Source organism: Phalaenopsis equestris, unplaced genomic scaffold, assembly GCF_001263595.1.
Source record: "Phalaenopsis equestris unplaced genomic scaffold, ASM126359v1 Scaffold217497, whole genome shotgun sequence".
Classification (NCBI taxonomy): Eukaryota; Viridiplantae; Streptophyta; class Magnoliopsida; order Asparagales; family Orchidaceae; genus Phalaenopsis; species Phalaenopsis equestris.
In genome coordinates, this window is record NW_018236010.1 from 38,567 (window position 1) to 63,500 (window position 24,934).

The 24,934-nt window shown below is 34.6% G+C and overlaps 1 protein-coding gene across 2 annotated transcripts in view; it reads right to left on the minus strand.

Annotated features, from left to right (window-relative positions):
* Positions 1 to 12,110, minus strand: part of LOC110037256 (cinnamoyl-CoA reductase-like SNL6) — a 17,348-nt gene extending 5,238 nt beyond the window's left edge. The window contains exons 1-3 of one of the 2 annotated variants that reach the window (XM_020741855.1): positions 11,631 to 12,109; positions 8,913 to 9,085; positions 4,000 to 4,197 (exon numbers count right to left, since the gene is read on the minus strand). In XM_020741855.1, coding sequence (XP_020597514.1) covers positions 4,000 to 4,197; positions 8,913 to 9,085; positions 11,631 to 11,883 — 624 coding nt within the window. In that variant the 5' untranslated portion in view covers positions 11,884 to 12,109. Of the gene's footprint in view, positions 1 to 3,999; positions 4,198 to 8,912; positions 9,086 to 11,630 lie in introns of both variants that reach the window. The other variant, XM_020741854.1, reaches the window with a different exon arrangement.
* Positions 12,111 to 24,934: the final 12,824 nt, after the last annotated feature.

A 24,934-nucleotide genomic window follows, 5' to 3' on the forward strand; every position in this document is an offset into this window, starting at 1 on the left:
GCGGGGCAACCTGTGGCAGCTACACGAAGCAGGGGTGCGTTGTGGCGGCGCGACGAGGCGGGGAAACGTGTTGCAGTGACGTGTTGTGGTGGGGCGATGCGTTGTAGCAACGTGTTGGGCTGCGACAAGGCTTTGTGGCAATGAGTAGTGGTGCGGAGACTCGGTACAGAGTTGTGGTGAAGCGTTGCGGCGAGGCGTTGCAGCGAAGAAGAAAGTAGTCTCCGTTCTGCGTAGCAGGCAAACAATGAGATTTTCTTTCTTGTTGCGGTGAAGAGGAAAGTCGTCCCCGTCCTGCATAGCAGGCAAGCAACGGGATCTTCTTTCTCGTTGCGGCGAAGAGGAAAAGGGATTTTCCAAAAGATGTCCTGCATAGCAGGCAAGCAAAGGGATCTTCTTTCTCGTTGCGGCGAAGAGGAAAATCGTCCCCATCCTGCATAGCAGGCAAGCAACGGGATCTTCTTTCTAGTAAGCAACAAGATCTTCTTTTTCGTTGCGGTGAAGAGGAAAATCATCCCCATCCTGCATAGCAGGCAAGCAACGAGATCTTCTTTCTAGTAATCAACAAGATCTTCTTTCTCGTTGCGGCGAAGAGGAAAATCGTCCCCGTTCCGCGTAGCAGGCAAGCAATGGGATCTTCTTTCTTATTACAAAGAATAGGAAAGTCGTTCTCATTCTGCGTAGCAGGCAAGCAACGTGATCTTCTTTCTCTTTGCGGCAAAGAGGAAGATTGTCCCCATCCTGCTTAGCAGACAAATAACGAGATCTTCTTTCTTATTGTCGTGAAGAGGAAAGTCGTCCCTGTCCTGCGTAGCAAGCAAGCAACGAGATCTTCTTTCTCGTTGCGGCGAAGAGAAAAGTCGTCCCCGTTCTGCGTAGTTGGCAAACAACGAGTTCTTCTTTCTCGTTTATGCCATGTATTTTCAAACGAAAAAAATAAATATTGTCAGAAAATATCTGGAGACCCCTTGACGATCATCAGAAGTTTTGGAGTTTTGAGGAGACGATGTCGACTTTACTTGGAGATGAAAGAATTTGTTGTAGCTCTTATACAAGTATATGTTGGTTATTGTAGCCTTTAATGTGATATTTGTAGATGATAATAATGTATTTCTTTGTACGTTTTTGACGTTGCTTATGAGGTTATTGTTGATTTTCAACCGTATGAAATTCAACAATTAAAGTTAGTACACTCATTTTATAAAATGAAGAATCACGTACATTTTATTTACGGTTCTTGCCTTTCGAGGTTGTGCTCTCTCGAACCTATGTCTTATAAGAGCTTGAACTGGTATCTATTGAGGCTCATAGCCTTCTAAGGTATTTCGTGTATCTGTGCCTTCTGAAACTTAGCTTCTTGGAGCATTGTAGTTTTCCATCGAGTCTTGTATCCTGGGATTAACTGTCAGGGGTAAGTTTGAAAGAAAAAATCCATTAAGAATGTAAAACCAGTTCTAAGTTGTATAACAGAAGATGCTAGACAGTATTTAATGAACAAAGTCATATGAAATCCACTGAGAACGGTTGACCTATCCTAGGCTGTTGGTCGAAGATTTTGTTTGACGACCGTAACTTATTATGGAAGAGATCGAATGAAATCCACCAAGGATTTTTGACCTATCCGAGGCTGCTCGTTGAAGCATTTGCTTGACTACTGCAGCCTGTAATGGAAGAGGTCGAATCGAGTCCCCCCAGAATCGACTAAAGAATGAGGTGTCAGATATGCTCTGCGTTTCTCGAGACTGGGGTGTAGATTGCAATAGACCATATATTTTCTTGGAAATATGGTTGCAATCATACTCAAGAAAATATTTAACAACTTGTTAGTTACTGCTTTTGAATCTTTTGCTCTTAGCGGGGGTATTTTCCATACAAGCTTGTAAAACAACACAAGTATTGGGTCTTGAAGAGATCAGCTTCCTAGTCTAGCTGAAGAGGAACTGCAGTACGATGAGAGGACACTGAGGAACCATTTTTTATAGTGAAGATTGCCCCCCAGTCCAGGATAGATTCTCGAAGACCTGTAATCTGAAAAAAATATGGGATGACTTCCCCACCACAGTCGTGCTCGGGACGTTGACATGAACGAACTTTCGAGACTGCAGTGAAGGTTGCCCTCCAGCCTGGAAGAAGTGAAATATTGTGTCTGAATAGGATGCGAGAAGACAACTTCACTACAATCATGCCCGGAACGTTGATGTGAATGATTTTTCGAGACTGCAATGAAGGTTGCCCCCCAGCCTGGAAGAATCCTTCTGAGAAGATCTTCAAGACGTAAAAAAGGTTCCTTTGCCAGTTGCATGACATACATCATTGGGAAACGAAGTAAGGGATCAGCTTCTTAGAGTTGAAGACAATGCCGAACAAGACTTCGTTTCCCACAGACGGCGTCAAACTGATGCGTGCTAGAGAATTCGCGGTGGTAGATCAATGGATTATCGTCTTAGCGTTACACGAGAATTCAACACACATAGATAAAAGAAAAGAAAATAAGTAAGCAGGAGGAAATACCTCAATTTTTTTCATGGAAAACTCTTGAAAGGGGGAAAAATCACAGGGTCTAGCCCAGTTGAAATAATCCATTATAAATGATGAGTACACAGGTACATTCTTCTCCTGAGTTAGGGAAGATGAACTTACAAAGTTGTATAACTATAATCTGGCTGTTGTTCTTTGTGATTGCAGGTTGCAAGAGTTATTGTTGATTGTTGTGGAGGTAATAGTCCATCGTGAGTGTTGTAGATGATTGCTCCAAAAACGTTGATTGGCCAGAGAAGTCATAGTAAGCAGTTACGGGAACTGTGAATCACGTAGATTGTAGTTGTCGAGTATTAATGCATCCGTAGACCACGGGGACCGAAGTCAGAAGCTGCATGAACTGATGACCATGTAGGTCGTTGGGGGGAATATTGATGGCGTACGTAGGCTGCTGATGCCAAAGTCGGGATCTGCATGAGCTGATGACCGTGTAGGTTGTTAGCACATTGGTTGTTAGCACTTGTTAGCACATTGATCGCAGTTGTGAGCTCTTGTCCTATATAAGGGAGAGGTTACTAGATTTTCCAAGTTACAACGTTGACCCACTGCATCTGGTCAGCAGTGGTTGACGACGATCGACTGGTGTGGACGACGGCTGGTGGTGGTCGACGGCGGTCGGGATGATGTTGGTCTTCAGCTCCTTCCCAGAGCTTCTAGTTCTATCTGAAGCCTCAAGTCCCCTCCCTCATGTGAGGGGCGGGGCTCTATTTATAGTGTTCTAGGTGCAATTAATACAGGAATATCAATCATTTTGATCGGACGGTCCAGAGAGTTTCCTCTGATCTTGTCGCGTTTAACGGATATTTGAGTGCCTTAACGATGTCGGAATTGAGTGATCTTGGTCTCGTTGGATTCGTCTTGTCGAGCCGCTCGATTCGAGTATAAAATTGCTAGTGTCGACATTTGTTTGACCTCCCAAATGTGTCTAGGAATCTTCCAATGATAGTTTAATGACTTGATCTGAGTTTGGTTTGACTCGGATTAGACTAATTTTCATAACATTAGGTCAGTCTCATCGAGTCGGTCAGTTTGACTATAAGTTTGTTGAAATCGGAGCTTTGGTTGATCTTTTATCAAGATTTAAATATTTCTTATTTAAAATATCGTCTGGAGATTCGTGTCATGCCTCGAGATTCGTGTTGGATGCTGAAAAGTTGTTGGAAGTAAATAAAATATCTAGCTGAAAAGTTGTTGGTAGTAAATAAAATATCTAGATTTTGCAGGTTCATAGATGAAAAAGTTTATTCCTTGGGATTAATTTAGATTTTCACATCAAACTTTTCTAATAGATAACTCATTCTATGCAAAACGGAACTCCGTGAAACAAATTATTTATGTGGAGAGCTGTATTTGAGTAACTGAGAAAGGGCAAAGCTAATATTTTAGATGAAGTTCAGCTCCAATGCAAGACAAACGCAGATATTAACTGAAGATATTTAAATATGATAAATTAGTTAAAGAGACCTTCTTTTCCCTCCCTTCATTGCTCCAGCAATTTTCATTAACGATGAATCTGGCGAGTTGTTGGTTGAGGGCTGAATTCTCTCTCCAAACGCAGGCTAACAAAGAGGATGTGAACACGCATTTCCTAACACTTGAAGTTCTCACACAGGCTTCTATCACTCGTTCTGCTGCTCTGGATTCAAGCTCTGCCATGTGTTTCTGTACATTGATATGAAAGGGAGATTAATCACCTGGTTTTGTATGTATCATCTATATATAATATATATGTATGTATGTATGTATGTATGTATGTGCAACTCAAATGCCCAAACCTTAAACGCCATAGCAAAATATGTACTGAATGTGTCGCGGTACACTGCTAGCGTGCTTTTATGACCGGTGCTTAATTTGGTGCAATGGATGGAGTCTTTCTAAATTTTGTGCAAATCACTACTATTTGAAGGGAAATGGTATATCTAAAAAACCATTAATATTTAATACGATATCATTATCCAATTAATAAAAAATTTTCGCATTAAAAAAATTATAAGCCTCTAAATTTGACTAGGCCATCAATATAATCAGTGAGAGTTCCAAATAATTTCATCTTCCATTTCTTTAAGGCTATAACAAACTCATGTTTGAAATTATAGGCTCATAATTTCTCTAATTTAGACCAATTTTATCATCAGCTCAGATTTATTTATTTGTAAACTTAATATTCCATTATTTTAATTGACAATAATGTCATCCAAATTTCAAAGAATACGACAAATTTATAACATTAATTTATCATTTTTATTAATTTCTTAATTAGATCATAGTAGGTAAAAAAAATTATATGCATTTGCTAGTTTATTATTTAGGTTCAAGGATTGGATATAAAAATAAAGTGAGAGTCACATATATAACAAGCAATTCTTATTTATTTATGCATCTACCACTTAAATTTTTATTTAATGGAAAATAATCTTATGTCGAAATTTTTTATATTTACATAGCTAACATTTTAGTATGAGAATCACATCAAAATATAAGCCAAAAAGGTTCATTTTACTTCTAAAAATTTTAATATTAGTATATTTTTTGTTGCCTGAGAAAAGTTCCGCGGCACTAGAGTAATAAATTAGCATCTCAGAGTAGTACAAAATCTAACATACAAAGATAAAATGTAGCAGAAGAAAACACAATGATTTTTATGTGAAAAACACTAGAAAGAGAAAAATCACAGAATTTGACCAGTTGAAGTAATAAATAGGCCAACTCTTCTCCTAAATTAGAGAAGATGAAATTTTAATGATGATTTAGAACAATATTTCAACAGCAATAAGTGTAACTAGCGGTAAAAGACGTAGTCACTTGCTATGGAGGTAGTAATCTATCATGAATATTGTATTGTAGCGTCAGCTTGTCCTAGAGGGAGTAGCTAAAAGATGTGGTAGTAGTTGGCCACGCAGGCCAAAGGTAGTATCTTCAGGAGCCTCTGTTAGCCACAAAAGTCTGTAACGCAACACTGTAATGATAATAGTTGGTCATGTAGGACATACTAGGGAGATGCAATAATATTCATAGGTCACAGAGGCTGGAGTTGGGAGCTGCGTGAGCTAGTAGTCATGTATTCCTTAGAAGTGGGTGAGCTGCAATAACATTTTGTAGGCCACAAAGGTCGGAGCTTAAAGCAACTAGATTGGTTAATCATGTAAGTCATTATTGCTCACGTAGGTCGTAGTGGTGAGAAATAATAGTATGTGTATATCATGAGGTCGGAATTGAGAGTTGTGTGAACCTTGAGCCACGTAGACTATAGTGGTTATGTTAGCCAAAGTGGTGAGCAGCAATAACATCATGAGATGTGAGTCATGTAGGTTGTAGTTGGTCATGTAAGTCGTAGTGGAGAGCTAAAATAACGTTTATAGTCCCAAAAAGCTAGAGTTGAGAGCTACATGAGCTATGAGTCACATAAGTCATAGTTGGTAGTGAGCACCACAGTTTTCAGCTGCAATAAAGTCCGTAGGCCACAAATGCTAGTGTTTGGAGCTGTGTAAGTTGTGAGCTACGTATGCCAGAGTTGTTCTTGTGGATCGTAGTGATGAGCTACAATAACGTTCGTAGGCTATAGAGGCTAGAGTTCAGAGCAACATGAGTTGTTAGTCATGTAGGTCGTAGTGTAGGTCACAGAGATCGGAGTTAGGAGCAGCGTAAGCTGTGAGCCATGTAAGCTAGAGTTATTAATGTAGGTCATAATGGTGAGCTATAATTATGTCGGTAGACCACAAAAGCTGGAGTTTGAAGCTGTGAATCACGAACACCATAGTTAGTCACGTAGTCTATAGTGGTAAGCTACAATAATGTTCATAAGCCATAGAGATTGGAGTTGAGAGTTACGTTAGTTGTGAGACACATAGTCTGTAGTTGTGAGTTGTAGTAGCATTAATTAGCTAGCAAGTCCACAATTGGTGCCACATCAATGGGAGGATTTAATATATACATCACTTTTCAGTGTGCGAGTACAAAAAGAACTTTAGAAGTCCTGAGAAAGTCGATGTATTTTAAATATGAAGGTTGCAAGTAGTTATTATAAGGATTTAAAGTCGGGTCTTCCATACGACATTATTCATTAACCCGAAGTGCAGGTATGTTGTTACTCGCATAGTGGATGAGTAGTTACACAGTCTTTGGGGCGCATCATTATATCGTCTTTGGGGTGATTATTACACTTTAATTGGGATGCATTATTATACAATCTTCATGGTGTGTTGTTACACCGTCGTAGATGTGCATCTTTATAAGTATTTAGGACACTATTTTGCTTCGTAGAATGCTTTGTTACTCCGTAATGTATGCCATAACTCCGGAAAGAGTTTTGTTCCCAGGTATGTCATTATCTTACAGAGTCCACCAATGAGAAGGTGCAAGGGGTGGTCGAATGTGGCCGACGACAACTGACGATTGGTGCCTGACATAGGTTCGCAACTTGTGTGAGTAGGAAGTATTCATTGGGTCTTTGGTGCAAAATAACAATGGAATTCGACTCCTTCTGATCTAGCTCTAAGTCCAAGTCTTCCTCTTCCTCCTCCGTGAAGGGAGTAAGGGGCTATTTATAGAGTTTGAGAGTAAACTCTCTATAAATAAAACATGAATCCAGACCACTCCATCGAACATTCGAGAGATATTCACTCAAACAAATGATGTATCTCTCTCACCCAGATGATGTTTTTGTCAACATTTAAGTATTTTAATGACGTTAGAATTGACTGATCTTAAGCTCTTTGGATTCTACTCATAAAGCGCTCAATTTGACCAGAACAACCATTTCAGATTTGTAATTCATTTTATATTCCAATTAACTAACCAAAAATTTCAAGAGTAATTTAATGAATTGATTTGACTCGAAATAGACAATTTTGTTGTCATTGGGTCCTTCTCGTTGCCGAATCAATCTGAATTAAGTTATTGAAATTCGCATTTTGATTTATTTTTAATTTGAGTTTAAATGTTTTCTGCTAAAATTAGTTGATGATGTAACATATTTTATGTGATATTAAATAATTAAGTGTTATGATATCTATCTATCTATATATATATATATATATATATATATATATATAAATTTTGGGGTGTGCATGTAAATCTGAGATAAAAAAAATTAAATAACAAGAATATAGTATTTCTATAGCTAAATATTTAGTCAATCATTTCTTCTAGTAAACGGTAGTTGGTAAAAAATAATTAGCTGGCATGTTTTTGACATTTTTAAAAGATTGCAGCACTTTGTCCTTTTTAAATGATGAGGCCAATTATAGTAATTAAATTTATATTAGCCTACTTTAGCCCCACCAAGGCCACAACAAACCAAAAATTCAATTCCAACTATTTAAATAATATTTATTACATATTTTAAAAAGTAAAAGTACTATAACACGATGAGTATATCCCTCCCACATGAACATGATCAGACGATAATTAATCATTGTACTACTTAAATAGTAGATGCAGTTAATAGCCCAGCTACGACAATAGTAACTGTACACAAAAAGGTGTCAAGATATAATGCTTCAAAGGGATGATTTAGCTTCAATGACAATAGTCTAGACCACTGATCCAATCTAGACGACTAATCGATAATTTGGATGACCGACCGTCAGCCTGGACTATCGACACAGCTTAGATGACCTACCTAGCCTGGACGACTGATTAACAGCCTAGATGACCAACCCAACTTGAATAGTAGACCCGGCTTGGACAGTAGACCCGGCCTGGATGATCGACCGACAACCTGGACGACTGACCCAACCTGAGCAACCAACCCCAGCCTGGACGAAAGGCAGCCTAAACAGCCGGTCGATAGCTTGAACGACCAACTAACAACATGGATGATCAACCCAGCCTGGACGATCTAAAGATAGCCTGGATGACCGGCCTAGCCTAGCGGTCTGGGTAATCAAACAAGACTGGACGACCGACAACCTGAATAGCTAGAAATCCAGACAAACAGAAGTCTGAACGAGCCTGAAGATAGTCGAGCCATGATTGCTTATATAAATTACACAAAATAACTTTTAAAACCCTCATTAAAGCAGGATTAGAGATGTTTTTTTTTCTTTGTCGCACTCTCACTACTATAAATTGAGAGGTCTTTTCACGTAAGAGAGACATATTGGCTCTTTCTCTTTCCCTCCCCCCATATATAAAAAATCTTTGATGATATAAGAAAAATCACAAGTGTCCGGAAATACCCCAATTTGCCTTTAAGGGACAAGTCGTGGTACACTTCTCTCTCCCTTCTAACACTCTAATCCCTTGATATGTGATCTAATAACAAATCTGAATTCAACCGAATAAATTGATATCAAAGTAGATCATCAAATTGACAAAAATAACAGAATTCACAATTAGCATTATTAAGCAAGGAGAAAATATATATAATAACTCACGGTGTAGCCGGACACCCCACCAGGGTCAATGAAGCTGGAGGTGTGAAAAACACCAATGCATCCATCAAATGCTCTACATAGACTCTCCACATCCATAAAGCTTGCTATCACAGAAGAAACGCGCTCCTCCATCTCATCGAACATCTGCAACTCCCTCAGCTTTTCTACATCTTCTGTTGACGTCAAATTCATTTTCAAAATTCAGGTCATGACATATATTTGAACAAATTTTTTTTTATCAAAACGATATCAAATTATTGAAATTATTTGAAAATAAATAAAATGTAATAAAAACTTAATCTATTTTTTAATTTCAAAATAAATCTCGTGGTAATCCTATTTATTTTTCTTAAATTACGATCATTTTATGTTTTTTTTTTTAAGAGCTACGAATCCGACAATAGCACATTTATCTTTTTTAAAAAATGAGTCTTTAATAAAGTATTTCAATGCTGGTTGACAAAAGTGGCCAAATTTAATGCTCGAAGTTCCTTATTTTATGAGTAATTTGGACCTTGTCTTTTCTTCTTTAAGTCAAGTATAGCTGGGTTTGCGTGTAGCAAGTATCGCTACCATCTATTTAGCTAACTTTCACCATTACCTATTTCTTTTTTAAATTTCATGGATTAATTCCATTTTTCTTACCATTATAAGTGGAATAATGTAAATTTTTTAAAATTTTAGTAGCATTTATAACATTCGTCATCTAAAAACGAAAAAAAAAATAATTTTAATCTATCTTGCTATAAATTGTATTAAAATACTTAAAAAAGAATAAATTTTATTTGAGTTTAGAGTAATACGCGTGAAGAGTTGGCACCACTTTAATTTTCAAAATAAAATTTCTATCTGCATGACATAATTTTTTAACTAAAGAAAAAGAACAAAATTTGAAGACGGTGGCCGCAAAATAAATGTTAAGAAGATTTAAATGCATAGCACTTAATGTCTACGTACATACATATCTAACACCAAAACTTCAATTTTTTCAGGCGATGGTATCCACCAATCCTGCGGCATTAACTATTCGTTTAAGCTATAGCTGGAACCGAATAAATGTGGGTTGAAGTTGTAAGGATATCACCATCAGACAAAAAAAGATGTTACAATGTTACCTTCTAAATATATATATATATATATATAATATTAATAATAAACATTTAAAATTAGAGAATGATTGAATATTTCTATCAGGAATTAAGATTATTTTGGTACATTTTTATTTTATACAAATAAATTCAATTATAAGATTGAAGTTCAAGAACGGCGGAAGAAGAACTTGAAAATCTCCCATAAAGGAAAGAAAACGATTAATAATACCATTCATTTAAAATTCCACCTTTTCATAGTTTTATTAAATTAAGCACTTATTTTTTGATGTCATATTATACATGTTTCGATAAAGTTTACATTATTTTAATAATTTTTTTAATCACGAAACCAGTCAATCAATTTTCTCATTTTCTAGAATTTCATATTTACATGTTGAATTCAAGGCAAAATTAGCTTGAAACATTAAAAAAAAGATAGTTGCATATTACTTATACTTATTAAAACTCAAACTCTGGTTGACTCTAATTTAACTCATAAAATTTCAATCAACTTGATGTGGTGCTGCTGTGAACATTCGTATTTAGTTTGGAGAGAATTTTCGTTCTCTAATTCAAATCTTCTCCGAAATTGTTGGGTAAACGGCAAAAGAAGTGACATAACAGCGCAACATCATAAAAATTCTAAAAATAACATTATTTTTTATTTAAATAAATAATTACCATTATTTTGTTACTTTATTTATTTTTATTTTCCTTAAAATAAATGATGGTTAGAGTCGAATTGGCCAGATATGTGAGCTGGCACAGTCTTAGGTTCGGTCAGGCCCGTAATCCGACCTCACTAGAAAGCAAAATAAACACTTTAAAATATTAAAAGTACATAAAAAAAATATTTTTAATAAGAAGAATATTTCTAAATTTAAATAATGCATGGCGCATTTACATATGTATCACCCATTTCATGTTTATTTACATATCCAACAATTAAATTTATTTTTACATTTAAATCACCCAAATCTTGAATATCACATTAAAAATATCACTATTTTAAATTTTAAATATAAAATATATTCTTTCAAGCATTGCTAAAATGTCAAATATGTAATAGTTCAAGTTTAAGTGTCAGATATGTAAGTCCCCCAATAATAATCGACTTGCAGTATTTTTATTACTGTTTAAATAGTACATTTTATAGGAATTTAGTTTACACAAAATTTAAAAAAAAATCAAATTATATCCTTAACATATATAATAAAGACAAATTTACATATACATCACACAATTTTTATATATATATATTTTTTTTGCTTATCTAACATCTAAATACTAATTTTCTTGTTTACTTAATTATTATGTATGAAACATGTGCATTGCATTTTTATAATAATGATAGTTGTGTTGTGATATAAAAAAGTTCCGTGATATGACATAGAATAGGTTTGTATGTATGTAAATGCGCAATGATAAAATAATAACCAATAAAAAATCCGAAAAATTTTACATACAATTAGCGGAATAAAAATATCAAATTTAATTCCCATTTTTTAAAATTCGTCGGGAAAAAATCATTCATTGTATCTTGCAAAAGTTTTGCCCTTCCGGCGATCGTCCTGGCGTTGCCGACATAGAGTAATAAGACGAACCGAGGTAGTGTAAAAAGACGAACCTTGGTTTTCGAGAGCGAGGCGGACGGAATAACCCCGGGAGCAGAGGCGGGAGACGATGGCGAAGCCGAGAAAAGACACGGCGCTGGTGACGCAGACCATGCGGCTGTCGCCGGCTAATTCGTCGCCGTCGGATCCTCGGCGGGCAGCGTTAGGGCCGCGCTTCCACGGAGCGGTTCCCGTTCCCAGCAGGAGCTTCTCCCGGAACTCCTCCACCTCCGCCTCTAAGCTCTCCGTGTTGCGAATCACTCCCATATCAATCTCTATCTTAGGATCGATCTATTCGGGAATGGAAGTTTTGGAATCAGAAGCATAGAAGGAACTGGGAATAGAGTGGGGAAGGAATTGTTTCTTTATAAAGGGGGAAAGTAAACGATAAGATATTAGGATTTGTGCCGGATTACAAGCAGAGGGTGGGTTCACGCAAGACGACCTGTGACGCGCGTCATGCGACGAGTCGAACCTGGCTCGCAGTCCAATACGAAAAGAAGCTTCTTTCATTTTTCTTTTTCTTTTTATTATTTATTTTTATTAGGGAGAAATTGAAGGGTTTTTGTACCAATTTGTCAAAAGTTTTTAATCTCCCCACACATGGATCATCATCAAGGAGAAAATGATTATGGCTTGTTCTTTAAACTGATGAAATAATTCTTAGGCCCTGGTTTAAATTTATGACAGAAAATGATGGATGAAAGCATTTACATATTTACCCCACAATTCTTATATATTTATATGGATAACACAAATATTAAATGTTACACAAAATTTTATGTTATTAAGTTTTTAGAAGTGAATACACATTTTCTTGCATTGATTTATAAGACTAGTTTTACATATATAGATATAAAATTTTAGGCTATATGCGTATGCATAATAATTGTGTTGTTTGTAAATACACTTTCCTCATAAATTTATATTTAGATGTTGTAGACAGATAGTATATTGTTATAAAAGGGAATATAATGTCATATGATTATTTATTGTCTGATTATTGTTATATATATTATGGTGAAATGTATAAGTTGATTATGAGTGTTTTACAAATCAATGTTCATCAATGCTTTATTTAAGGTAAAAATACACTTTGGAAGAAGATAAATTTCTAAAATCAATTTTCTTGGCCATAATCAACCATAAATTTTTACCTTGAATTACAAATGGAAGAAGAATGACTTGGAAACTTACATAGGAATTATGGGATGACCAAGGAGGGGTCAACACACTCCTTGGTCATCTATGATGTCAACACACTCAATAACACATGAAAGAAGGGGTCAACCTACCCAAAAAATTTCTTAAAACTAGGAACCATCACCTACCTTTTAAAATTTATAAATTGTTTTGAAAAATCTTGAAAAATTATATTAGTATGATTGTATTAGTGTAATGAAAATTTTTATGTGATTTTGAATTTAGATTAGAGATGTGTTTCTTTGTGCTTCCTCTTTCGTCTAAGCTTGGTGGTTGAGAGCCCCACTCATTGGTGAGATTGTATATAATTATTCTTGTTTATTTTTATATGTATACTTCCATTATCTCCCTCACCACATCATTCTTCACTACTCTTGTTTCACTTCAACCTTTTTAATTTTTGATTTTTCTCCCCCATAAACCATCTGAAAAAATTCCCACTTAGCACTAGATCATATCTATAAATATCCCAAAAATGTTTTAATTTTTTTTTTCAAAACATGAACATGAACCTTCACTATTAACAAACTCAAAATTCTAATCATGCTCTTAGGCTCCATCAGCGTCCTATATTTTGTTGACATTAACCTCGCCACCACTGCTTTTACATCCCACCACTCACATACTGAGGGATTCTAAAACCTAAAGAAAATCCTGGCAAAAAATAGATCTTTGGATCATTTAAATACAAAACATCATGCCATCAAAATCAATAAAGATGAAATAATTTATCGGTTTATCCAATGTGGTAGAGGACTATAGTATAAAATAAAATGACCACAATGTTATGATAGATTGAAGTCAAAATAAATTTGATGAACATGGGGATAAAATGCGAACCATTCTATTATCAAGTTGGCTGAGTTTAGTCAAATTAATCAAAGGTTTTTAGCTAATTCTTTTGCCCCTATCACACCTATCTCTCTTAAAAATGATCTTAAGAGAAAAATATCCTTTTACAATATCTTTATAAAATAATTATATGATAAAAGATAAGAGCCACCGAAGAGATATTGAATACTTTAATGACCAATTAATAAATAAATGTTGATATCCCAACTTTTAATAGTTTCCATGACCATAGTAACCTCCTCAGTTTAATTTATTAGATGATTAAATTTTGAGTAATATTATTTTGTTGATAATCAGAGGGTGACTCTATTCAAGATGAGATTTAATTTTCATAGAAGAATTTATTAATGAAATGTAATGAAGAAAATATGTTTAAGAATGACTAGTTCTCATTTTGGTAGTGATAAAGGAGATAACAAGATCACCATATGAATTTGAAAATTCTTAGGAGTGAAAGTATGTATGTCATTAAGTACTTAAATAAATTTTAAAATCTTGTGATTAGAATTGGATGTAAATTGATAAATTTCCAATAAATTTATTATTCAACTTTGGGTAGTGATTAAAGAAATATAGAGTTGCATAACACTTATGCTCTTAGGAGTGTACAATGTTGTAGCTTATCCATTAAGAAAATGGAAGAATTTCTCACCCATCATTAAGACAAAAAAATTGCCCATAACATTAATTACTTATATATCCATTGGTAAACCTAATCCTCCATCAATTAGTGATCAAAACACTAAGATTGTCACAAAGCCTACCTCTAAAAATTTTAAGTAGATCAAATGTTGCAAGTATCATAAGAAATGACATATTCATTACCGGTGAAAATTTCTATCTAATTTATAAAAATGAGAAATGATAAGGAGAATATAAATATAGAAAAGATTATGAGTGACACCCCTCTATCCAATTATGAGTTATAATATCTTATGACGATCATATGTGAATGTTATGAGATGTTTGGATGCAAAAAATGAATGAAAGTAAGGATTTTAAGAGAATAAATATTTTTGACATATATGCAACGTGCAATGATAGAATATATGGAGTAGTAATTGATGGAGATGGTGTAATTAATGTACGATCAACCCATGAACCTATTGGGGCCACTTTAAAATTAAAAGTACAACCAAAATGCTTTATATGTGTTAGGTAATTCACGTTTCTCTCCTAATTCCTAGTAAATGTATAGTGCCTACAAAAAAAGGAAGTTATTAAAACTAAGTTTGATATGAAGTATTTCTTATCAATATAAATTATTTATTACAAGGGAACTATTAGGTATTAAATGTGATTGACAGACATTGTAAAAATGAAAGCACTTATGTGTTAAATATTATTAAAAAATTATCAAAGTTTATCATGTGAAATCCTTTGCAAGTGTCACCTTACCTCCTCTACATTAGCCTATTTTCGATATTTAGCTTTTATGTTTATTCACAAATGATTGGGCCTATGAATTGGTCATTTAAAAATAGACCACCTACTAATAGAGTCTTAAAGAAATGATCTAGGCGCATGTGAGAGTATATGAAATCGTATAAATAATAAAGAGTGAGTAAAATATCTCTTTGTAAAGTTTGATTTTACCAAAACTAAAATTATATTGAGCTCATAATAGGTCATCGATCAAAAGAAAACAAAAATAGCTATCCATTAGAAACTAATTACTTCCAGGCCATTTATCAAATATTAGAAGTCTTAGTTCTACAATTCATCAAGTTTTACATTTCTAGTTAATCAATAAAGCAATTTATTGGCGTGCAAAAAATTTGTTAGGATTATTTCTTAAGATTTACACTACCATTCCTTTGAAAATAAAGGATAAATAAGTCCATAACATAACCTAATTCTATGTCTAGGCCAAATTTAATATTAAGTTCTTTTATAGACCTTATTCAGAGGAAGTCGATGTCGTACCATACCCCAAGGGCTTTGTACCAACGAACATCAAAACTTTTGATGGGACAGAAAATCCCCGCCAGCATATAACACATTTCCGAGTGAGTTAATGCAACGTTGGGGGTAATGAAACTTTAATGTTCCGTTAGTTTGTTAGCAGCTTGTTAGGAGTTGCATTTGATTGGTCTGCAGAGGTACCCAACGAATCAGTAAAGATTTTTGTCGAGTTGAAGCATTTGTTTGTGAAGAGATTTGCTAGAGTGCAGCATCATGCCATCATAGAAAATCTCATAGTGGAGCGGCAGAAATCTAACGAGACCTTGTTTGACTACCTTTTGGGATGGGGAAACTTGAGGATGGAGTGTGAACCTCAGCTTCAGAAATAACATGTGATAGAGATTCTAATCAAGAGCATCCATGGTCTAGTAACCTTCATGCTCAAGGGATCCACTAGTAAGTCATTTGAGAAGTTACTCAACAAAGATAGCAGCTTACATGATAAATTTAAGCATGTGTAGTCCTTGGAAAAGGCCGAGAAGTCTAGAACAACTAAATCATTTGAGAAGAAGTCTGGGACGGTGGCAGAGGTCGACATAAGAAAGCAGTTGATGAGGATTCATATTGAGCAGTCTCATCAGGATTCCCAACAGACATCACTGAGCGATCAGTCTCAGCAGCAGCATAATCAGTAGTACAATCAGTCCGACTAGAAGTCATTTTAATGGAGACCGTACAAAACAGATGACAGACAAGGTTTGTCAATTGCAGATCGGTTGAACAACATGTATTCCTTCAAATATGAAGTCGTGGCAAAGATATTCAAAAATTTGATGAAGAAGCCCGAGTTCAGATTACCTGAGCCAAAGAAACCAAATGAGGTAGACAAGAAGGATCATCCCAACTACTGCCCTTACCACAGATTACTTGGACACACCATTGAGGGCTATTTCAGTTTCAATGACTGGCTTGAGAGAAATATCAAAGAGGGAAATATAATGATTTCAAAAGTGTATTTAAAAGATCCTAAAGAGGTTATGTAAATATGATTTCGGTAGAGCAAATCACTCTGATAGATTCGTACACAGATGAGAGTGGATGGAGCACAGTTTGGAGCAAGTTCTCCAAGAAGGTACTGTACCAGATTCAGACTGCATTGATACAAGCCCCTGCTAAGATTCTGCAGCCTGTCAGGCTAAAGATGGAGATTGCGTTGGAGAAGCCACCGCAACTAGAGACCAAGAAGGACAAGATCACACACAACACGAAGACTGATTACATGGAGGGTAGGATTTCCATGTTAGATTGGTTGTTTCAGATTTGGGGAAGAAATTTCTCAAACCGCTGAGTATGTATGATTATCTCTATGCCCCTCTAGGGTTTTTTGATTAAAACAATTGCAATTTTAGCTATATTTTAACTGTATCTAGTGATGACGTAACTTACCACGACCAATCTAACCTCGATTTCAATTCCCAGAATGATCCTCATATCATATTTAAGCCTGATGGATGACCCGATCCATAATTATGTAGTAATTTAACTTCCAAAAGATGACAAAAAATTTGACCCAAATTTATTTTTAGCGGCTAGTGTGCAAAATTGAAATGTTATAAAATTTAGAAATTAATTTACACATTAGGGGTACCACACAAATATACACATCATTCAAGTAATATTAGGTTTTATTTTAAAACCAGAGTATCGATCCCACAGAGAAGCGATGTAAGAAAACCCTTAGGCTAATTCTAGTCTATTACAATCAGGCCTTAATTTGGAATATCAATTAAAGTGGGTTTTTGATCCCGATTCTATTTATAGATGTCAATGTGAGTATATGCTTAATTTCCTTAATTATAATTCTTAACTTGCAACAAAGCCAAAAATTTGATCCCAAGCAAAAGCTAGATAAATTTCTAATTTCAAAGCAAGTAAGAATATATTTATAATATTTAATATGGGATACTACACAAGTATACATATTGTTATCAAGTAATATAAGACTTTTTGATTAAACCTTGAATATCGAGCCCACAGGGAAAATATATTATGCATTTTTTAAAACAGGAAAAATTAGATTGCAAAATTCTACTTAGCAAAACATTCTTACTTAAACTCTAGATACTAAAATAGGAATGAAAGTTTGATTCTTCTTGTAATTTTTAATAATTGAAAATAAAGTAAAAAACTATCTAAATTAACTAATTATTTGCAAGATGAAGGTAATATGAATAAAATATCTTTTTCATTATTATGAATTAGTAACAAGTATAGAAATTATGTTGTGTAAGTATTCTAATTGTGTTGTGCCAAATATGAGCAATAATATTCTTTACGCTTACTAGAGATGCTATAAAGAACATTGACAAACCTATAGTTTGAATAGTCTTGAAGATAGGTTAGTTAGGGAATATACTATCTCTCACTCTAGAGCTCCCTCTTCTCACACCTGGGGGCTAACATCTCATATCAAAACGTAGAAATATAAATCAAATTGGGAGCTTTAGCTTATCACTCTAAAATCCTCTAATTCTATACTCTTAAAAGTTTATTTTCTTATTTATTTGCACTCAATCCCATGAATTATATTCTCATCCAAGAAATCAAATGTGATTCTTACCATTTGTTAACTGAGACAATACTATCTCCGATCCTTCATGTTTTTACAGTTCTCACAACAGGTATTAACTTCTGAATTGGCTAAATTGAGAAGTAAATGAAGTACAGTTTAAAATCATCACAACTTCTTCCAATATTAAAGTCATTAAATTGGGGGCTTTAGCCTATCACTCTAAAGTCCTCTAATTCTATACCCTTCAAAGTTTATTTCCCTATTTATTTGCACTCAACCACATGAACAATATTTTCATCCAGGAAATCAAATGTGATTCTTACCATTTATTGACTGAGACAATACCATCTTGGATTTTACATGTTCTCACAACAGGTATTAACATCTTAATTAGCCAAATAAGAAGTAAATGAAGTACAAGGTTTAAAATCATCACAATTTCTTCCAACATTAAAGTCTAGTACTTGAAAAGACTTCTCTCCAATACTTATTCACTTATCATTTGAAGGAAAAAGATAAAAGAAAACTACTCAAAATTAATGGAGAAAACACAGCCACACTTGAGTTTAAAAGCAGAAATCATGCACACAAATAAGAAGTTTTAATTAAAATCAAATGTAGTCATAAAGAAAAACACTTATCTCATATCATCTCCACCAAATGTCTTGAAGTTCCTTTAAAAATCCAAAAGGTGTATTGGTGTCTCTTCAAAATGTGTCTTCATTCAATGAATCTTCTAGAAGTTGCCTCCTTTCAAAAGCCAATTGAATGAATTTTAGTGTCCATTAACTATTTCCCATGTTTTCTCCAAGGATTGCTTCAAAAACCTCTTAAAAAATTCATCCAATTCAATGAATCACCAAATAACTACTTCCGATGCTCAAGCGCGGGGTACCTGGCGTTTAGGTGTGGCTCTCTCAGTTTAGCTGACGCATAAGCGCCAGTTCTGGGCGCTTAGGCTCTTCAGTTCATTTTTGCACCTTCTTCATTTTTGCTCCAAATTTAATCCTTTATCAATCTTTTTATCATTTTTTCTCCATTTTATTGTACCTGAAAAAAAAATACAAATACCTTTCATTAAAGGGCAATATCTCAAAAATAAGTATAAAAATGTGTACATAAATATTACATATTTTAGGTGTATCAAAATCCCCCAAATTTAAAATGTTACTTGTCCTCAAGTGACTCTTCAATCCTTTAAAAACTAAATTAAAAACTAAATAAGTAGATTATGAAGTAGATTATGTATATGAGTTTCTTTAGGAGTCCCTAAAATTTTGATGTTAGAAATATAGTAGTCTAATTTAAGAAAAACATCAGTGAATGAGACCAACATAGAGTTTATAAATTTTTAATGAAGAGAAGTCTGAAAATATGATCTTCTATTTAATTCAAAAATATTGTAAATTCTCCAAATATAGATTTTAGGCATTCTATCTTCTCCACTTAACAATTTTTATTAAGCATAATTTTAATGACTATATTTTATCTTTAAGCTTAAGAGTTTCTCAAGTCTTATACTTTAAAAATATCAGATGTGGAACCAATTTTTGATTAGGTGCTAATCCTTAAGGTTCTCCTTCCTTGTTCAACTTTTCTTTTCTTTTTTTTTAGGCTAGGATTACTATATCTGGATAGGCCTTTAATGCTTTTGAATTCCACTCTTCCTTTTCTAAAGCAATGAGTTGATATATTTTCTTTACTTAAAAACATAATAATAGTTTTTGAAAATTACTTTTAATAAAAGAAATTTAAGTTTTGAAAATAATAGTCTAATTCTTCTACATTTTTCAAAAATACAATTTCTCCTATTAAATATAGTTACGTAATATTTATCATTTCCACACTAAAAAACTTCTAACTTTAATTTTTTCTTCATTACTATAAATTTTAACTAAATTCTCTTACTCATTTCTATATTCAAGATTTTACTTCCCTAATATAACCTCATATATATGATCATTTTTTTTCAATTCAAAATCAAATTTTTTTGAAGTACATTTAAGAACAAATAAATTTCATGTTTTAGAAAAATTTTTCATCCCCCCCAAACTTAAATTTTCAATTAGAAAAAACATTTTAGCATCATATACATATTGGTAGGAATGAAAACTAAAAATAACATGCTAGCAGGAATTTTTACATCATAAATATACAAGTACAAAAATTAAAAACATGAGTAAAAATTAATTTTGATCAAATTTTAGTTTACTTAACATATAGAGATTCATTAAACTTCTATGCAGTAGAAGATAACATAAAAGTAAACAAACACACTAACAAACATTCACAGCTGCAACATAAAAAAAATATCAGGTAGAAAATTAAAAATCTTAAACATGAAGTTTTTAAGTTAAAGTTAGCAATATGCTAAACCTTCCTAAGATTCAAGATTAAGTTCAACACAGACTAACTAAAAACACTAAACAACACAGCTAAAATAATTACAACCACAAAAAAATACAACTACTCACAAAAACATAGCAACATCACAGCAGTGTCCACATAACAAAACACAAACAAAACTAATAGTCTCAACAAATATAACTCAAAATAAAATAAAAGTATCGTATAACTGTACCACCAAAAAGTTCACAACAATACATAAAAAGGAAATTAAACTAAACTATAGAACTGAGTCTAATCATCCTCCTCCTCAGCATCACTCTCATCACTATGCTAGACAGCTGCATGCCTATATGATGGATATTTTGGATATTGAGAGAAAACTACACTCTGGTTATCTCTCATGAGGTTTTCCATAGATGAGTAGAATTCTTTCTCATAATCACTACATCACCTCATATATCCATCTATATGTTCTGCAAAATTTTCTAAATTTAATCCCTTATCAGCGGTATAGTTAACGTTGCCCAAAATCCTCTACAATAGTTGTGACTGAGAATCAGGTCCAGAAGTCTGACCCTGTGATGTCGAAACACGTGAAGTAGAAGCTTGATATGTAAAATCAGCCGAACTACTAGAAAATCCACTTCTCCAGCCAAATATCGAATGATGTGAATAAGACTTCACATTCACACTAGTAATGGGCTTGAGTGGTTGCAGTATCTCCTCCAATGTATAAATGTTTGATGATATGTAGTTTAGTTTAAACATCGGATGACAATTTTTTAGAAAATGACATGATCGAGAAACAATGTGCTCAAAGATAATATTTTGTCAGATGCCTTTCTGTTTATAAAAGTTGGGTTATCTAGTATTTCTATTTATATAACGATACTGTGGTGTTTATGACCTAGTGTAGGTGCCAACATATTGATAGGAAGTTGCTCAAAATAATGTTGGTGGGAAGGGATGTAGAGAATGGGAGATGTAAGAGGAAGAATGTGATGTAAGAACATGATTATCAATTCTTTGGGTACTACACGTGTCTATTCATGTTTTACTTGGAATAATGACACTACTTCTTATTCTAGAGGTTGATAGGTTAAAGAAGAGATTAATTTCTTTGTAGAAACGTGTTCATTATAGAGTTAAAACTGTGTGAAAGAAGTGCGAGATTAATTTCTTTATAGTCACTCTTTTTTGATATGTGAATTTTAATCTGGAAGATATTTTGAAAAGTTCCTCAAAAGATGTTAAACACCGTTCTATCACACAGGGAATAACAAAAAACCGAAGAAACTATGCTTGCATTGCATTCTTAGAATTTATAAATAAAGTTCATTATTATGTCAGTGTGTCACTGTACATATTGGTACATTTGATAATATATAAATATATATATAACACGCACACACAAAAAGAGCAACACCAATACCTGTGACTTCAGGAAACCTTCAAGCACATCAAAAAGCACAGGCCTGCTTTCATTATTCCTATTAATATCAAAGCCATCTCTACTACTAAACTCACGTAACTCAGCTTTCCAAAAGTCCTTTTCCTGCAATCATATCATTAGCCAAAAGAGGAATGGCTAAGAACATTGTTGAATTGGAAGGCAGCAAAATTTCATGAACCAGATATGAAAAAACTCACCAAATTGCACTCAGGCAAGTAAACCTTGAGAGTGTGACCAAACTGAGCCCAATGAAGATATTCGCAAACCAATGCTGTCAATAATCTTCCTGCAAGAATTAAAAGATTCTTAGTAATTATTTTAGATGAAAAATATGTTAGAAACCTTTTTACAAAAATTTTGAGAAGAGCAACAAATCAGAAGGCCAGGCTGGAAAATAATTGATTATTTATATCCACGAATAACACTACAGGGAATTAAAAGAGGAATTTATGCAGTGCGTAAATAACATGTTCTCATTAGGTAGTTAACCAGTAGTTGAAGGAAAATGCAAGGGAACAAAATGACCGTCCATAAACGGCTGTTACTATAAATATTGATACATCCTTTCTCATCCTTTCTGAAAGTTTGAATAATTTTACTCTTTAATAGAATGCTCAATGGCTAAACATAGTTTTCTATATGTTAAATTTCTACATTAAAATAATGAATGAAAAAAAAAAACTTCCATATGTTGTACCAATCATGTTGGCTGAAGAAAACAAAAGAAAATTAGTCTAAAGGACTTAAATACTAGATTATTAAGGCTTCGTTTAGAACGGTTTATTTGGTTTTTTTTTTTTTTAAAGTTATATTAAGCTGGCTTTAGGCCGCAACTTCCATTATATTTTCCCAAAGGCAACTTTTATGAACCAAACTATAATAAAAACTAAAAAACTTCTCATTTTTTCAAAAACAGAGGGTTCTTTGTTTTGTACATATCCTAACACAAAATAGAATGAAAAAAAAAAAATCCCAAAAGAAGCCTAAGACAGGGCTATCAGAAAAACTCGTTGTTCGCGAACAGCTCGTGTTCGACTCGCTAAATAACTCGTGTTTAATTCGTTCGTTAAGCAAACGAGTCAAACACAAACAAAAGTTTATTCGTTCGTGTTCGGCTTGATTTAGCTCAATAAAATGTAAAACAAATAGAAAAGGATACATAAAGGTAGTATGAGAAGAGCCCAAAGGAGGCACCCTATCATACAATACTAATACCCAAAAAAAAAGATAGAGATAGACTCAATAAAATGTAAAACAAATTTGAAACATGCAAAAAAACAAGTAGCTAGAAACAAGTCAGTTTAATTCTGCCTCTTCAAGAGATAAACTCAATAAAATGTAAAACAAATTTGAAACATGCAGAAAATAAGTAGCTAGGGACGATCCAGTTTAGTCCTGCCTCTTCCTCTAGTTTTAGGAGAGGAAGCAGATAACAAACTTTGAAGAGTCGTGTCATTGTCAGGAGTCATTAAAGTATCATCCATTAAGTTTCCAAGTTGAAGTGAGCTCCAGCCTTCTTCTTCCACCGAGAAGTGTAAACCTGTCATTCTTCATCGGAAGACTGGCTCATGTGATCCTCGATCTGATAATATGTTGGCACCGCAGTAAGAGGAAAGACAGTTGTTGTCACCGCGATAAGTTCTAATGTATGTGAAGTGTGTATTGTTACCTCTACACATGATGCTACCTGAATAGGAGCTGCGGGACTATCCTGATTTTTAGTTTGAACATTATCCATTGTAACATAGTCAGGAGAAGGGATCCCAGCGGAAAACACCAACTCCTGTCTTGTGGTAATTCCTTCCTCAGGTTTGCTGGGAGCGCATTCACGCACATGGGGTGCACTAATAGTGTGTTCCTGCTTTTGATTATTGGTTCTCAACTATGGGTGCAATCTTAAACATTTCTTTTGCGGGTGTCCAAACATCTTGCAGTGCTTGCAGTAGTATGGTTTCTGTTCCATAATGATTTTTTGTCAATAACCATTGTGAGCAGATCCAAGACAGACCATGTCGTTATTCCGCTCTGCTAGGGTTCCACCCCATGGCGAACCCTAGCGTCTTTCGCTTCGTCTCGTGCTCGCGTCGTCTGCTCCCTTTCACGTCGTCTCGTATGGCGACAGCGCTGTGGTCATGCTTGCGTCTCGTTTGCGACAGAGCCGCTCGACAGCTTTTGCCTGCGTCTGGTCTGCAATAGAGCCGCTCGACACCTGCTTTTGCTTCGTCTCATCAGCTGCTTGACTGCTCGACACCTTCCTGCTTCTGCTGCGTCTCCTCTGCGACAGAGCCGCCTGGCCTGCGACAAAGCCGTTCAACACTCGTGCAGCTTCTCCCTCACTATGCTGCAGGTTGGCACTGGCTACGGTAATGGCCTTAGGGTTTTCCTATGCCGCCCTCGCCGGTGATAACCCTGCCAGACCATCCTATGCTACAGTGGTTCACAAACGCAGCTCCACTTTTCAACTTGCAGATAGTGCGGTTTTCCCGCAAATTTACTATGATTCTATTACTAGAAATGGAGATTGCAATCTCATAAAAAAAGTAGAGAAAAAGGCGGGTAAACCAGCAATTTTCCCGCCTTTTTCTCTTCTGACGTTGAAATTTCAACTCGTGCAGGAAAATACAAATTTACACTAGTTGAAAAGTTTCAATTAGGTTGCCCTATAATGGAGATCATCAGGAAGGCTTTTGAAGACTTCAAACTGGTCGGGGATTGGCAGGTGAGTCATTTCGACGGAAAGCATGTTATGATACAGTTGAGCGCAGAAGATGATTACACGAGGATTTTCTCAAAGAAATTCATCACAATCGAGGGCAAACATATAAAATTGCTCAAATGGACCCCTAATTTTGATCTCAGTCAAGATCACAGTTAAAAACCGTCAATTGCATCTATCTGGTTCTCATTACCTGAACTCAAGCTTCATTTCTTTGACCTACCCATCTTTATATGCAATTGGGACTATCCTTGGAAAACCTTTGTAT